At 35.9% G+C, this 17975-nt stretch overlaps 1 protein-coding gene across 1 annotated transcript in view; it reads right to left on the reverse strand.

The window, feature by feature from the left end:
* Window positions 1-3119: 3119 nt before the first annotated feature.
* The window catches only part of Baldspot (elongation of very long chain fatty acids protein baldspot), a 35441-nt gene continuing 20585 nt past the window's right edge, over window positions 3120-17975 (reverse strand). Inside the window, exon 2 of the mRNA XM_081760250.1 lies at window positions 3120-7103. Coding sequence (XP_081616376.1) covers window positions 6536-7103 — 568 coding nt within the window. The 3' untranslated portion in view covers window positions 3120-6535. The remainder of the gene's footprint in view (window positions 7104-17975) is intronic.

Genomic DNA, 17975 nt, shown 5'->3' on the forward strand with positions numbered 1-17975 from the left:
ACCATAGGGACAGGGAAGGAAATTGGGCAAGGAAGTTTTTGTGGGACGGAGTGGAACAAATGAGCTCACTACTTTGGTGGAGAGGGTTTCGAGACATGACTGAATTAGCTGATGTCGCCATTCGAATCCTTAGTGCTCCCGTTACATCTGCTGCCACAGAAAGAACTCTCTACAGTTAGTAAAACAATAAATCGTTTACCATTGGAGAGGACAGGAAAACTAACATATCCTTCTTATAACTGGAAGCTTTTAAATAAGAGATTGCCTAAAGTTTCACGGATGCAACACTCAGGACCACGATTATCAAGGAACAAGTCACTAGCTGTTGGCATGGAACAGAACAAAACACCAGAGACATTGGAAGAGGATACAGAGAAATGGGTGACAGAAGGAAATGAAGAAGCGAGTAATAGTGATGTTGATGTTGAAGAATTATGTGATGATTCCGACTCTGATCTTACGGTTGATTCTGAGTAGGACGGTAAAATTTGTAGTCGTTTTATAGTACTCCAAATATGGTACAGGTTAATTGCTGTTCTATATTGAATAATTTAAAGTATAAATATTACTGAGTTACTATACAGCTTAATGTTTATCACATTAACATTTTAAATGTGCTATTCCAACAAATTCTTTCACAAAGCATTATTGTTAGTGTTAAACTCAATTTAGTGAACACTTCTAAGAATCAGGAATTAGATACTTAAGTGTTTTACGAAATGTTATTCCTTATTTTATGGATAATTTTCCTTCAATGGCATATTTAGCAGTGGTGCCCACCCCCCATCATGTCTATGGCGCACCCCCCCTAAATTGTCTATCCGTAGGTGTTCTTCCATACATTCACTCTCTTCTGGTCTGAACTAGAGTCACAATGCGGCAGCTCCAGACGGTTTTCTTGAGTTCGTGGTGACTCACTACAGGGGTTGGAACATCTTAAATTAATTTGATAATCGTAGTATGCTGGTGGACAGATTTTCCTCAATGGTGTCTCGTATAACTGAACCTTGGCTGATCTTCGACATTACAGCCTGCACGAAATTTCTGGAACCAACGAGTCGCTATGCTGTGGTTCATTGCACCTTCCCTTTCTCATGACAAATATTTTAGATTGCTGCTGCAGCATTGTGTTCGAGTTCTAATTTTTACAGTAACAGTTCACGTATTAGACGTCGATGAGCATTCACCGTCACTGCCACTAAAAATTCTCTGAAGATGCTGAGGGAATGGTGGCCCCGTGGTTAATAATCCACGTGTCTCTCTCTCTCTCTCACACACACACACACACTACCTCTTGAACCAATTTTACCTTGCACTTACAGACAATCATGGCATATGGCACCTGGGTTATGGCTCGTCTTTGTATTACCACAGGAGCAAACTCTGAATTGAAATTAAAAATTACGAATTGAAAGTTTAAACTTTGATTTATAAATAAACTTTTTCTTACCGCTCTTCCAATTACTCAGTGTATTTGCCCTTCTTTTTACTTCTATTACGGTTGTAGATATTAGACTTTACAATACCGTCTACACTCGAATCTAAGATGCACTCCCATTTCTAAACTTCAAAAGTTGTGCCAAATTTCTTGTATTCAATTCTACGACGCATCCTGGATATTCAATAAAGCAACTTAGAATCTGACAATACAAATTAAATCATAGGGTTTATTTGCTCAAATTATACATTTAAACTCAAGATTAGAAAGAAGAACACAGGTACTCTCTTACAATCTTACTTACAGTGTGAACAGATGACATCCTGCTTATGCACTTTCACTACCACTTTGTATTTAGTTTTTGGGGTGCACTGAAATTGCGCAAACAGTCACTTCCTTATCTGTTGACACAGATAAAGCCTTAATGAGAAGGCAACAAAATTAGAAATTGCGCAAAAAATTTGCAACGTTGCCATCATTACCATAAGCATTTCGATTAATAAAAACAGTCACTAAAACGCAAGTCGTTTTAGGGGAAAAAATACGAAGTAATGGATGGCAATAGCATTTGCAGTTATTGCAGTTATATGCGTGGACGGGCGTCGCGTCGTTACAGACGGGGACAAAGGAACATGTCGCAGTCAATAATTTTCTGTGTCCTGTCTAACTGTAAAATTAAAACTAAGAAAATAGTTATTGGAAGCAAACAATTATTGGAAAATTGTAAGGAAAATGAACTTCTATAATAGAAACAAAAAATATAAATATTTCTAGAACTTTCCTTGAAATATCAGCATTTGTTCACATATTCCAGGTGTGTCTACCAGGTATCTTAGTTACTGGTCTTAGGTCCTGTGAGAAAGATTTGTTATATATTGTCATCGTATAAATTGCTACAAGAATGAGTAATCAGTGTGCTGGTTGCGGATATAATAAAACTATAACAAGCCAATGAGAAACGAGAATCACGACGAGTCATTCAGGATCGAGAATTAATATCAAATTTCAGTATATTTTCTTTCGGTGCAGAATTTCACACATTTTTTTAGAATCCTGTTGTTGGCAACATCGCAGTGAAAATTTGCACAATTTCAGCACTTTCTACTCCTCGTTACGTCATAGGTTAGATTATCAACGATCTAATCCTTTAAAAACATTTACGCAATATCATTGCAGAGGCTTTTTTTATACGATTCCAAGTCGCATCCCCCATTTTATACATGAATTATGGCAGAAAAAGTGCGTCTTAAATTCGAGTATATATAGTATTTGATTTTAACCATATGTAAAGCACTACGATGATACTTTGGAGTACCAAAAAATTTCATGCTTGATACTAGAAACTCAGCATGGGTGTGGTCTTCATCCGATTTCACGTTTGATACCCAGATTTAAACTTTACCTACTCCTTCTTTCTCCAATTAATGAATACAGGACTAGGTGTAGATTGGTTGGTCGCGGAGTTTAGTGTCCATTACAGTAACACGACTACATGAGACAGACCTATATCTTAACGCGAGATCCGAACTTCCACCAAGAATCAAACTCAGGTCTCCCACATTAAAGGTGTGTATGGTATCCACATACCAACCAGGAAGCTCAAGATGCTGAATTAAGAGCTGAAAAATAATGCTTTCGGAATATTTCTCCTACGCAACTTACAAAATGAATAAAGCAGAGCTATCTTTTAAACTAATGTTTTATTTTTGAAGCACATTTTGGCAGTTAAGTTGAACAATGGCTAAATTACCTGCACTCTAGTGCAAACATGTCTCCATACAGAACCAAAGAATTACAGTATGCTTTAAAAAATCAATTACAATATGTAATGTCATGTAACAGTATGAAAAACAACTATCATCATTCATTATCATAGTCATAATTAAAAACAAACTTTAGTATAAAATTTCAGCGATTTAGTACAAATTTTCTTTTGGATTTAGTCCATTATGGTTATTTTTGTTTACAAAATAATTCAAATTATGGAATTCGTTATTTTGGTTTACAAAAGAATTCAAATTATGGAATGTAATTATCTGTTTTAAATATATATTCTTTTGCTTCATTATGCTCTGCACAGAAAACAGCACCATACATCAACTATAATCAACTTTTTTTTAAAAATAATAATATTCCCGAAAAGCAACAAACTCTTTCAACAGTAACATAGATATAATAATAATAATAATCATCCATTTTTTTAAAATAATAATAATGCTGCACATTTGCTAACTTCGAAAATGTTCTGACTGTCTGTTACATATCGAAAGACAGAAAATTAATATGCACAATAAATCCATTATGCTCTGTTCCACTGTAGTTATAAAACATTCATTAACTACCGAATTAAAAGAATTTGAAAATAAATATAACTTAGGGATTCACCAACTTGAAACTATTTACTCTATCACAGTAAACCTGTCCATTAAAGAAACTTACAGAAACAGGAGTAGTCATATCAACTATAAAATAAGTACCACACAAAATAAACGTATGGTTTTAATCTATTTTTTAAAATTTTACTTAAGCAGAAAAAAATCGCTTCGGTAACTTCTTACGTTTTATTTTGCTAGCCACCATAGAAATCTTGTTTTTGCTAGTTTCTTTAAATACACACATATACCGTTAAGTTCATAAATAATGTAAACGTTCATCGGAGAGAATCCTTGTCATACAGTCGAAAGTACACTTTCAATAGTTTTCGATTTTTTTTATATTCATTAAAAGTGCACATACGTAGCACAATGTTAACAATAACGATATACGAATAAATCTAATTTGCACTCCTGACGGTAGAAACATTAGGATATCATTCACACTCAGTGTATATTATATATATATATTTCTTATGTACATATACAATATTTATACAAAACGAAAAATAAATAAAATTATTATTTTTTTATTTTATTTTCAATAACAAAGAAAAATAGATATAAATGCGAGCAGTGGTAATTAAGAACCACCATTTCACAACCAATAGTGTTGTTTTGTCTACATTTTGAAAGACAGAAATACAAGAATTGGGCGGGTATACAATTTTTGAATTCGTTTACTGGCATTACTTCAAAAAAATTGAACAGCGTTAATATTAACTACTGTTTCTTTTACAGGAAACAACACAAAAAGAACAATTTTTATTTAAAAATAAAATTATAAAAGCATTCAACATAAATATATAAGCATCTTATGATTGCAAATACAAGATTTATGGAATGACATTTTTCTTGCAGTAGTTGAAAGAAAATATTATTCTCCGCCTTTATGGGCAATTAAAAAGCTAGTTTCTTATTTTATCCTCTGATAATTCAAAAAAAAATCATAAATTATTGCAAATAAAAGTAAATTCTTCAATTCCATAACTCATTTGATTTCTTCAACGTGATTCACAGTTTTCTTTACTGAATTCACATATAAACAATTGCATGATGGTTACCCATACTACATCAATTGTATAGAAATATCAACATAATGCTTTCTAGAAATAAATCGAAACAACGGTACACACGCTTCTAATGGTGCTGAGTATCCACGCCATTTGTTTTGTTTGAAATGAACTGCAGTTTTAATTATGGATGTTTTTTTTTTATTGATCTCTTTTTCAAATTATTTAAATGTCCCTTTTTTAAAATTGATTTGTATTATGTATAAATTTAATAGTACAACTTAAATCTATTAAATATTGAAAATATATATAATAATATTAGGTTTCACAAAGTAAGAGACATTTAAAGGAATTTGAAAAAGTGTAATCAACAAAAATTAACCATTAAAATCCCATCTATTTCAAACAAAAAAATATTCCCCCATATAAATCGATGGACTAAAACACAAGGCTGTGGCAGATAGTATTCAACACCATTAAGTTGTCAAATCAGTTATAGACTCGAAGAGAGTTTATTTTACTCTGTTTAATATGCTAAAAAAAAAAAAATAAAATAAAATAGACAAAACTAGCCTAACTATGCCCTTAAAATATACAGAATGTTTCAAAACCAACACCGATAATGTTTGGGAGGTGATTCCTGACACCAAGATAAGACAAAAAGTATAGACCAACCTGGAGTTCAGAAATTAGTTATTTCGGAGTTATAGGCTGCCGAAAATATGAAAAAATAAACTTTTAATGTCCATAGTTTCAATACTATGAGACCTACCGTAGTCGGGTCAAGATTTCACTTTGGAACTAGTATGTGTCCTGTCCAAATACCCATGTTTCAGAATCCTGCGGTACTCACGCAACAATTTTTATAAAGGTAGTTGGTGAGTAGCCTACTTCAAATTATATGCCCGTAGTCAAATTCCCTCTATAAAAATTCCTGCGTGAGTATTGGAGGGTTCTGAAACCTGTATTTTTTCATAGCGCACATATTAGTTCCTAAATGAAATCTTGAACAGACTACAGTAGGTCCCCTAGTTTGGAGCTAGGGACATTTAAAGTTCAGCTTTTCGTGCTTTCGGCAACCTATAACCCCGAAATGACGGATTTCTGCACCCAGGTTGGTCTATACTATTTTGTCTTGTCTTGGTGTCAGGAATCCCCTCCCAAATATTGTCGGTGTTGGTTTTGAAACATCCTGTATATGCTTCAGCTGTTCCAGTATTTCGTTTACGAGATAGACATTATTTTTTTTTTTTTTTAAACATACATTACAAAATAAATGTGACCCAAGTTGCGAGTAACGTTGCGTTACTTAGTATGCAGTATCACAGTTCTCTGTTGCTCTCACTTAATAACATAGTTTTAAACACTTCCTGGCTGTGTACACTTAAACTTACAATTCAACAAATACGTGTAATATGGTATGACATAATAGGACATTACAAATCCCATGTCAAAGTAGGACCAACAAAAAAAAGCCAACGGATATGATGTACCTATAAAAAACTTGTTTGAAATATAAAGGTTTTCTTTCTTCTCTTATGTATTACGCTAGTTTCCATGGTTTTCCTACACAGAGAAAGCAGTTCTTTTTGACTATTAAAGAGAGCATTTTTTTGGTATTCTTTGCAAGAGACAAGTTCTCTTTCTCTCTCTCTCTCTCTCTCTTCAGTGGTAACGATTAATTAGTGCTTGAAAAACTATTAATCTGTTGATCACTGTCCCTTTATTTTATATTGTAAATTATATTCACTTATGTCGTTCTTAACACTCTTCGTTAGTACAGACTTCTTCTCGTAACTTCCGTCTTTTCTACTCAGGTAAGCTTTATGGAAAAACCTGGCGAACAAAATGAAGTAACTGAAGTACATTAGCAAAGATAATTTGATGTTCGGGTCGGTGACGTGACACTCTTCCCCAGCTTGTTTCAACTGATAGGCCCACACATTAACAACACAGCCAGTGATCATTTGCATGAGTTGAGCTGTCGTAATTCCCATCGCGATGCCTCGATTCACTCTGTAACCCATGGCACGGAGAGCGTAGTAGGTATACATCATAGAATGGACAACGTAGTTCATCACTATGAACCAACGGGCAGAGGCAGTGTATTCAGAGTAACTGTACCACGAGTACAACAGCACAGTCACATGGTGGTACCAATGGAGAAAAATTAAAGGCTGCTTTCGTAGAACTATAAATATCGTATCACCTAGTTCAGGCAGCTTTGAAAGTACAAACATCCACGTCCAGAATCCACTCACTTTATCCTGCTCGATAAAGCTGAAAAGAAAGAAAACAAATATTTTAGTAAAACACATAAAAGAACAAGAAATACATAAACTGAATTTTTATTAAAGCACTATCTGGCCTTGTGAATATATTATACGGGGTGTCCCACTTAAAACTGGTACGCCTCACTGCTTATTAGGCTAATATACTTGCGTACACTGAAATATTGGATTACTTCTAGGATTCTAGGAAGACGAAGTTGAGCTCGTTCGACAATTTAAAAGTAAATATCATGTAAGTATTGTGGAGAAGTGGTAGAGTTTGCAATTGAACACCGAATTGATATTGTGTGGTTTTACATAAAGAGAGGTTTCATTAAACGGACTAAAGAAGTATTAGTTCCGAAATTTTCTGGTATGACGCTTGCCACAACCAGTACAGTTCAAGGTTTATACAAGAAATGGAGGAACTACAGTATCCGTTGAGAATGTAAGAATAAGTGTCCGACAGTGAGGGCCCCAGGTAATAATAAACAGAATTCGCTTTGAGAAATTGAGAAACACCCAAAAATTGAGAAGGAGATTATCTCAAGTTTATGTATCTCGCTTTTTATACTTTTTCGACCGAGTGCCCCCACCAGAAATCGAACCTAGGACTGCTTGCACCAAAACGACTACGCTATGCGAGGCCACTCCGTCCTCACTAACGGAACTGGGTGCTAGAGTACAATATGCCTCTGGAAAGCATTCATGGCATATACCTGAATTCCATGAAGAATCAAAAACGCTGGTCCCAACACCAACTTCCACAAACTAGAGTGTAAATCCGTATTACCGACTGCGCCAATCTGTTAAGTGTTTCTTTACCTAAATATAACACTCGTATCTTATTTACTAATTATATTTAAGAAGCAAGCTACCTTTGTTTGCTATTTGTTTACTTCAAACGCATATATACATAATCTTTTAATAACAACTTTCTTTCAAAAGATAATCACCATTTCTATATAATTTCTAAACTCTTCTTTTTTAGATGAGAGCATGTGCACAAAATCATAACTCTTTCTGCCCTCAACATCCAACATCTTCCCAACAGTAGGCTTCTTTTAATATGACCAGTAGGCCAGTTTCTTTTAATATGACTGTACAACATGTTATGCGGAAAATTACAATCTTTACAAAATTAGACTGAATTAAATTCAGTCACACAGTGACTTCTTCAAATCTATGAACGTTTTTTTAATTATTATTATTTTGCGGCCTATAGTAGACAATACATTCAAAGTTATTGTAATGTTCTTATTTAATTCATAGAGAGACAAAGAAATATGCACGACCTGCACATTTTCATTCGCATAATCTAATTAAATCTGCTACATTAAGCTTAACCTTTTTTTTTTTTTTTTTGCTCACACGAGCAGTTTCGAAACGAAATTTTCCACACATGTCTGCTGAATCAGAATTTTTATTGTTTAATGCTAAGTTGTGATACTGAAGCTATGAAATCTGAATTTTCTAAACACTAAGCTTTCACAAATCATAAAATGCTTAAGTTACAATATTTCCTTCGATTCTGAAGAACTACACACTTAAAAACACAACGCAATATACGATTTATTTCTGAGTTTTGGTCAGAAAGCTTCATCTTCAGAATGTGCGACCAAAACGCAGCACAGGACACGTAATAAATTATTATATATATATATATATATATATATATATATATATATATATATATATATATATATATATATATAAAACCTACATCGATTCTCATGTCATCTATCAGGATCCAAAAAGGGGACAGTGGCTCTGTGGTAGAACCTTCACCTCTGGTGCGTTAGGTCTCTGGTTCTGGTTCGATCACTGACCAAGTATGTATGTGGTGAACAACATCGCGTCTGTGGGTACTCTACTTTCCTCCCACATTCTCATTATACCAATTATTCTATCACCATTCACTTCGCTTAATCACCATCATTCTTCCTTAGCCCAACGGGCGTAATCGTGGAACGTTAAACTGAAAGATTATCAGGATTCAATGTTGAAACAGGAAATGACGGCTCTTCTAGTTCTGGTTTCACCAGAGGGATAAGTGTAGAGATAACATTCTTGGTGCCTTAACAGAGAAAACAAAAATCTGACCATTTTGCTCTATGTGGACACAAAATGGAATCCTGGAAGTGACATCTATCACTTAGGGAGAATTATTCTTAGGACGACTAATCTATACCGAAAAGAAAAAAAAAAATCCTAGCTGTTAGTTTTTGACCTATGGAGGGAGCTGGACGTGGCAGATTTATAATATTTTCGGTTCAAATAGAGATAGGACACCGATGCAGACATCATCATCATTATTATTATTATTATTATTATTATTATTATTATTATTATTATTATTATTATTATTATTATTATTCTGCCTTTTGGCAGGCCCTGGTACTTTTCTTCAATCTTAGTTTTGGGCCAGAAAATGTTAACTCCCAATATTTTCTTCTATTTTTCAAATTATCGATCAGTTGGGTTTTCCCTCCTATTCCTCGCTTTCCTTCCATCTTTCCTTCTATAGCGGTAAGAAAAAAAATTCTTCGCAAGATGCGTCCAATCCAATTGGCCTTTCTACGAAGGATGGTGGTGACTAGAAGCGTCCTCTTCTCTCCCATCTGTTTTAAATCTTCTCTATCTTACCGAGGCCGAGATCGAAACAGACGTTTATAAACCGAGACGAGACAACCTATCGAGGCTTAGATGAGACCAAGCCAAGTCTGCAGAGCCCTGGTTTTATCTCAAATATTAGCAGAAATTCTATATTGTTCTTTATCCTAAATTCACTGTATATTAGCCTATATGTTAGTTAGTGGACAGATTCCCCTTGGATGGTCGCAGTTGTGCGCGTATACATGGGAGAATAGAGGGGGAAGGACACCAGTGATAATTTGGTACCTAAGTACATCGAAAATGTTTTAAAGACCACAATCTTGAGTTGGGGTTCAATAGATTTTATTCAGTTTCCATTCATTTAAATAACTCAAAGATACAAGATGACAAACATAACAAGTTTCAATTCAAAACATTATTTTGCAACACAGTTTACGAATTATCCTGGAAAGGACACGTTGAAAAATTTATTTTTTTATGCAATTGCTCAAGCAAACAATACTGTCAACTTTTTCTGAAATTGAGGATAAAATGTTTAGGCTGGAAGAGAGTAGGAACAGAAATTCCACAATAGGATAGGGCTAAATCATGGAAAAAGGACAACCAGTAGATCAAATCAGAAAAGTGATAGAAAGTACCGGTATCAGGATATAATTTAAATTGGATGATTGAATTGGACTTTAGTGTCTCCTTCAGCACAAAGGCTATAACAGACATGGATATAGGTTAAAGATGGAATTCAAACCATCTTGCGTTTAAATTTTTCAATGCTCTCTTACCGGGAATCGAACCTGGACCCCTGTACCAAAAATACGCGCGCTAGTCAGTAGACCATACGGTTGATCGATTACAGTTTAGTATACCTTTTCGATACCGTGCATAAATTATACAAAATATATGGATTAGAAGGGGATCTGAATCATTATTCGGGTTTCATCCAAGGGTTGAAACGCCCAGTGGGAACTGAACCCATGACCACATACACAGAAAGCACAACTGTTAGTAACAAAGTTAGTTACACGGAAGTATTCGGACCTGAATAGCTCTATGGTCCAGAATGGACTAAAAACAATACAGGGAACGTTATGTTGTAACATTGTTCATTTCACACAATTGATTTCGAGACGAAACAAGAACGAGAATTGGTTCTCGAGACCAATGTTTGTCAGCGAGACGAGACGAGACTGGGGCTATATTAAGTCTCGTCTCATTTGGTCTTGACACCATCCCTACACAACCGAAACCAAAGAAAACAGTTTTGATGACCTAATTAGAAGTAGGAAGAAATTGTAGATGGTTATTACATGTCCATTATACATATAAGCAGGCCGAGTAAATAAGCCGTCTAATATGGGATGTGCATGTGGGCTCAGGTTAAATTTCTGGAAAACGTATGTTTCGTGTTGGCCCTACTTCGTAACGCAATTGGTGAGGCTACTTGAATTAAGGATTGGCGATGTGAAGAAATAATAGCATTGGGGATCGATGAAGTCAACATATCGCCAAAGTGACCAACTGAACATGCTCAACATAGCCAGCCTTTTATAAGTAGAGAATAATACTTGTCTATTACTTTGGTTAGTTGATTCGACTAGGACTAAATATATGATAATGCACTTACCCTTCGTATCTGTGAGTCAACATTTAATTTCTTGAAAGCAAGCTTTTTCTACGGACACTGGGTTCGATTCCTTGCAGAAATTCTAGTATCTCACATTGAACTGCAGGCGCACGCCTTACACTTTCGCTCTATGTCGCACTTCAAAACCAGCGATTATTATTATTATTATTATTATTATTATTATTATTATGTATGAGGCTTTTCATGAGAATTTTCCGGGAGGATAAATTCTTGGAACATTCTGCAATATATTTTCGCCCCTACTATAGTCGCATGCGGTACCAGTGAAATCTTTTTGTTGCCAATACTCTGAAACCTCGCTTACTATAACATGACGAAACTTGGAAAATATTTACCAGGATTAACAAGGTCAAGGAATAACACTCTTCTTACAGATTAAAAAAAAAAAAAAAAAAGTTCTCACATGAATAAATAAGTTCCCACAAAAACACACTTCAAGGCAGTGTTTCTTCCAGACGTGTTTTTTGGGGGCACTACCCTTCCCCCCGGAGCTCAAACTGCCACTCCGGAGAAGATCAAAGTAATACACCTACAATATAATAATAAATATAGAATAGTACCAGGAGTGTCTCCCCGGAACATTTTTTTTTTCTGAAAGAACGACTGCTTCAAGTTGATTCTAAAATTGTTTCATCCGAGGCTTCGGCTAGCTATATGTCATTGGTTAAAATCCTGTTCTAAAAGCTCTAATTGATTATATTTAACAAATTTATTATTTTCCTCACCAACCACCTCAAACCAAATGTATGCATTAATTCAAGGAAATTTTTCTGATGTAAATTACTTAATGGACAATATATCCTAATATTGTCTGCAGATGTAACTCGAAATAACACAACTAACAAATTTAAAAAAATATAGTTTTTAAGCTGCAATTAAACCATCACTATGGTTCTAAATAGGCAAACTGCCTGCATAGTTTAACATCCGATAGCACATGTAGTGATGTATTAAGATTAGCGTGACTGACAGACATACTTTGATTTATTACGATTAACGTGACTCACAGACTTTTGATTTATTAGGATTAGCGTGACTCACAGATAGACTTTTTTAATTTATTAGGATAAGAAAAAATGAAATAAAATCTTTAACGTCCCACGGTTATGCCGGTTAGGCTAAAGGAGGCGGTGATTGTGAGAGATGAGTGAAATGGTGGAATGAGGAAAGTGGGAGGAAACGGGAGAACCCAGAGGAAACCCACGAGCACGGTATTTGTCCACCACAAAGTCCACATGGCGTGAGCTGGGATCGAACCACGGACCCCAAGCACCGGAGGTGAACGCTCTACCACTGAGCCACCGAACTCCCCCATTATTAGGATAAGAGTAACTCACAGACTTTTTAAAATTTATTAGGATTAGCGTAGCACAGTTAGTCTTCTTTTTAATATATTAGAATTTTCACACACTAAAACATTACCTGTATTTATATATTTTGGGGAATAAATTTATACAGTTGAAAGAGCTTATTTCGTTCTTTCATGACTCACCGCGGTTACGTGCTCTAAAACTAGCGATCTATGTTCTTCAAACTGAAGTCCTACTTTTTGTACAGCGTCCTTGACTGGTCCTACTCATCTGTTAAGAACTTTTTATTTATTTTTTCGGAGTATTCTTTTAAGTCTATTGCAGTTGTAACTATAACTATTAAAAGTACATACTTAAGTCATCTGCTGCTCCTTCAGCTATTTCTGTAAAGACGCCAATGATTCATATGGCAGCTCAAAAGTAACATCACAGTATTGCCAGATTGACGATTTTTAAGTGCCTTCGCTACCAAAAAAATTTCCAATTGGGCGACATGCTACTATCTGGGTTATTTTTAATTATGTACAGGCTATTTTCTTCTTATGCTCACATATGAATTTACAAATTATTAGTTTTAAATAATACAATAAAAGTATTGTTAGTTGAGTATTATATTCACAATGAACAATTGCTTCACTAAAACTAACACGTTCAATACTAATTCAACTAGTTTTAGTACTTTTTAATTTCCAGATCTGGCAACCCTGATATTTTGTTGAGCGTGCGCTGTTGCAGCATCACTGACTGTGTTGCTGTTTCAGTTAATGCCTAGAACGGAGCTATGTAAACGTGAACAATGCAAACTTAGTTGTGTTACTGTATTATCCAGTGGCGTATTTAGGGGGGCTTCCGGGCTTAAGCCCCCCCCCCCGAAATTTTATTATAGTAAAGTATATGAAATATCTTGCAGAATTTTCACAATCTCAGGCAAAGCCCCCCCGAAAGTTAGCAAAGCCCCTCCCGAAACAAAATCGTAAATACGCCAGTGGTATTGTCCATATTAACATAATGAGTAAATGGACTACAATAAAAAAAAAAATGCATGGCTTCCAGAAATAATTTAGCAAATGAATTAAAGAAGTGAGAGATGACAGTGAGAAAACATACCGTTGTGTAAAGTGTATTTCTGAGCTCACAAAACTGATTTCAGTAAACATGTCCTGTTGGAAATCACAAAGGTCGCCCATTTTATACTACTACGATCTGCCCAGTTCATTCCACACTGCAGTTCTACTGCTCCTGACCAAGTATGGAGTTTGCCCTAACATAGCAACGTCTTGTGACTACGGTCGCTGCCTGACCGTCGCCAACCCACACACCTGACGTATGTCACACTCTAGGGGTTGCATTAAATCGATAAGAATGATAAAATATTAGCTACAAAATAATTCCTTATTATGTTTGGGCTACAAATAGTTCAAATCCGCTACTTTTGGAGCACTACCTCGCTACTTTTCAATCTTCAGATCTGGCAATACTGCCTCATCAAACAGGGTGGGTTATGGCTTCGCTTTAGTTGCTTTGTAGTGGTGCCGCTGTAGTGGTGGTGTGTGATAAATGCAAACGGGCAAAATTGTAGAGTGAAGTAGGAGATAACCGAACAATTAATGAACGATACCCACACACAATATGATGTCCACCACAAGCTCCATGGACTGGAATCGAACCTAGGACCATTTATACCCGAGATGCGCGCTTTACCACTAAGCCATTGTACTCCCAATGTAAAATCAAAGCTGGAAACTAAAGAATGCATTACATGTGAATAAATTCAGAAAGAAAGATGAAAATGCATTTAATCACTTAATAACCGCAAAACGTTCAATGAAGAAACGTCAAACAAGCATGATTTTTAAGGTGGCCGCTACTACACTTTTTTCCTTTCCTTCCATCCTTTTTTTTTTTTTTTTTTTAAATAAATACTATTAATATTAATATTTGAACCTTCACCAGAACTTCCAGTGCTAGTGGATTTTAAAAACATGACTTAAATAGTAATGTCAACCGGCTCGGCTCAAGTAAGCCATCGGCTCGAGCCAGCTCGGTTGCGATAAGCCACCGGCTTGGTTCGGTTCAGGTGAGCCATTGGCTCGAGCCGGCCCGATTGGAATGAATCATCGGCTCAGCTGAGATAAGCCATCGGCTCAGCTGAGATAAGCCATCGGCTCAGTTGGGTGAGCTGTTGGCTTGGCTCACTTCTCGGTTTGGTTCGGTTATAAATGAGCGGTGAAGCGAGCCGCTTCTTATCTGTATTTACATAGGTGTATATCTAAAACGTATGTGTGTATGTGTTTCTGCATGAGTCTGGAACTCTTCGAGCGATTTCAACTAAATGTCCTACACATATTACTTACAGTCTGGAAAAGAGTAGTGTTGGGATAAGTTCCCGTAGCTAGTGACGCCATCCAGCTCGGCTCGGATCAATTGTGCCAACAGCTCGAGCCGCCTCGATTGCGATGAGCCATCAGCTCGGCTCGGTTCAATTCTCGGTTCGACTTGGTGCTGACTGAGCCGTGAGCTGAGCTGCTCGAGCCGTTGACAACATTAGGCTCAACGTCCCTCAAGCACCATTTCCTAGTTCGTATGTCTTACTGAACGTACACCGACAATGTTTTGTAAATAATTCCTTTAGCGACTTTTCAGGTACCATCAGTATTAGTTTCATTTCTTGTAAAAAGTATACACCATCAAAACTAGTCATAAGGTAAAATAAATATGACTCCAAACAAACAAACAAACAAACACACAGAGAGAGAGAGAGAGATATCAATGTAAAATGCACATGACCGAGTTCTGCCGTACACCACTTATAGCCTGAAAACCGGGATTTAACCAATTCAACATTCTGGCCTGAAAGCTAATCGAAATGGGACAATAGGGAAGAGAACGGGACTACATAAAATGCAAGAGTCTGCAGAGAGAGAAACGAATTCTACAGCCATGTAAAAAAAAAAATATATAGTAATATGAAGTGGGAAATGATAATTCTTTTGTAGAACACATTGCTTACACACACACACACACACACACACACTTCCTATCATGATATAGATAATACTCTTAACTTATACTGCCCTTGCGAAAGTAATTATCAGCAAAAATAAACATAGCAGTTCACAGCACGGAAGATCTTCCTTACCCGACGCTTCCTTCTGTTACATCCTTAAATCATACAAAACTCGAAAAAAAAAAAAAATACATAAACATATATCTGAAATATATTTGTTAGATGGAGAAAAAAGTTATACTAAGACTTAATAGTTGTCATCACTCCGTATTGCTTTACTTTCTGAGTAGAAACCGGATGTGAGGAAAAATACCTGATCCTTAATGTTAAAGATAGATGGCCTAATAAAAATGAACGTAGTTATATTCATTTGAGAGACCGTCGCTTAAATTTCAACCGAACTAATTTTGCCTATTTCGCTTGATAATGCTTACATTACTACTTAAATGCCAAATACCGCCTATTCTTTGCATTTTATTAAATAATCAGGACCATTGGAATTGCCATATATATAGATCTCATCACTGAAGAAATATGAGATTTATGTCAGTTTCAATAAATAAATAAATAAATAAATAAATAAATAAATAAAAACAGACATTGCTAGTAACCTATGGCCAGGTCAATTTGGAAATGTACCGATGACAAGAACCTCGCTGGAAGAAGTGAGAGTTACTGCGGGTAATAAGCATAAAGTAAGGATTTGGATAAATTAAAGACAATTGGACCAAGTACTCAAAAGACTAAGTTGTGTTATGTAAATTTGATCCATGTCCTTTTGCGTGCTTAATTCTTTACAGAGCTTGATCACGGGAGCTGGCAATCGTCTTTAAAATTTAGTTTGATCTCCCTCGTTTCAGGTATTTAACTTACAAGATCAAACTAAATTTTAACAACACGACAGAATAAATTATGATAAAATCTTTAAACTTTTCTCCTGGAAAAATTGAAGAAAAAAATTAGATACACCCCTTTGTCTCGAGAGGGACGAATTGATTTGCGTCCGAAATTTAACAGTGAAACATATTCGGCAATAATCTGTTTCCACACATGTCAATAGGGCTAATACATTAAGAAAATAAGCCTGTACGTATATTCTCAATTAGTGTAAAAAGCGACCATGTGATTTCCGATCGAAATGAAATCTGTGAGTTTTACGTCCCACGGTTATGCCGGTTAGGCTAAAGGAGACGGTGATTATGAGAAATGACTGAAATGGTGGAATGAAGAAAGTGGGAGGAAACGGGAGAACCCCGAGAAAACCCACGCACACGGTGTTTGTCCACCACAAAGTTCACTTGGCGGGAGCAGGGTTTGAACCCAGGACCCCATGCACCAGAGGTGAACGCTCTACCACTGAGCCACCGCGGCCCCGATTTCCGATCGAATGTCTGTATCAGTATTATCTTGGATGCAATTCATTGGCAATAAAGATAGTACAGGAAAGTAAGAACCTCTTCTCAAAATTGTTTGTTTATTGTTATTTCCGACCAAAGCAAGCTTCCATGAGAAAACTCATTAATGATATTGTTTATTGTTCGTTCACTCTAATCAGTTTCAGAAGTAACACTAATATTATAACAAAAATGTATGAGTATTTTCTTATTTCCATGAAAATTTCTTTCGTATAAAAATTCAATAGATGAACCAATTTCACTTAAGCTCTAAAAGGAACTAAGTGATAGGCTCTTGCATTTGAACTTTTAATCCTCACTATCTCTGGAGAGGGTATGTTCCTGCGAACTAAAGTTTCAGAAAATGTAAAAATTTACGAACAATTTGTACTATCAAGCATTCAGAGTTCGTCCTAATGCAATGTTAACTACAGCGTAACTCGTAAAGCACCACTACATGTAAATTTATCACAAAACAGTCATAGGTAATCGTACAGTCCGCAGCAAAAAACCTGCAACATGAGCATGGAAGTTTATTGTGGAAGGACGAAGTCCTTTCCTCCAAAATAATTGTGCAGGGGAGGACGCCGAGGTTTCTCTGGCGTGATTCGTGCCACTTAGATATTATGTTGATTCCCTATGCTGTTAGGCGTAGTTTCACAAACTTACATGCTCATGTTGCAGGTTTTTGCTGCGGACTGTACACCCTAGTCTCTGAATTAAGACAGCTCCCTCGTAGCTATATGCTTACCATACACACCAAAACAGCGTTCAATTCCCGGTGAGAGCTCATATGGTTCGGATCCTACATTAAGCTGTGGATCTATGTCTTATATAGCCATGGTGCTGAAAGCACGTTAACCTTCAAACCAAGAACCAACCAAGGAAAGACAAATCCTCTCAAATGATTAGT

This window comes from Thermobia domestica, chromosome 5, assembly GCF_964235325.1.
Source record: "Thermobia domestica chromosome 5, izTheDome1.hap1.1, whole genome shotgun sequence".
Classification (NCBI taxonomy): domain Eukaryota; kingdom Metazoa; phylum Arthropoda; class Insecta; order Zygentoma; family Lepismatidae; genus Thermobia; species Thermobia domestica.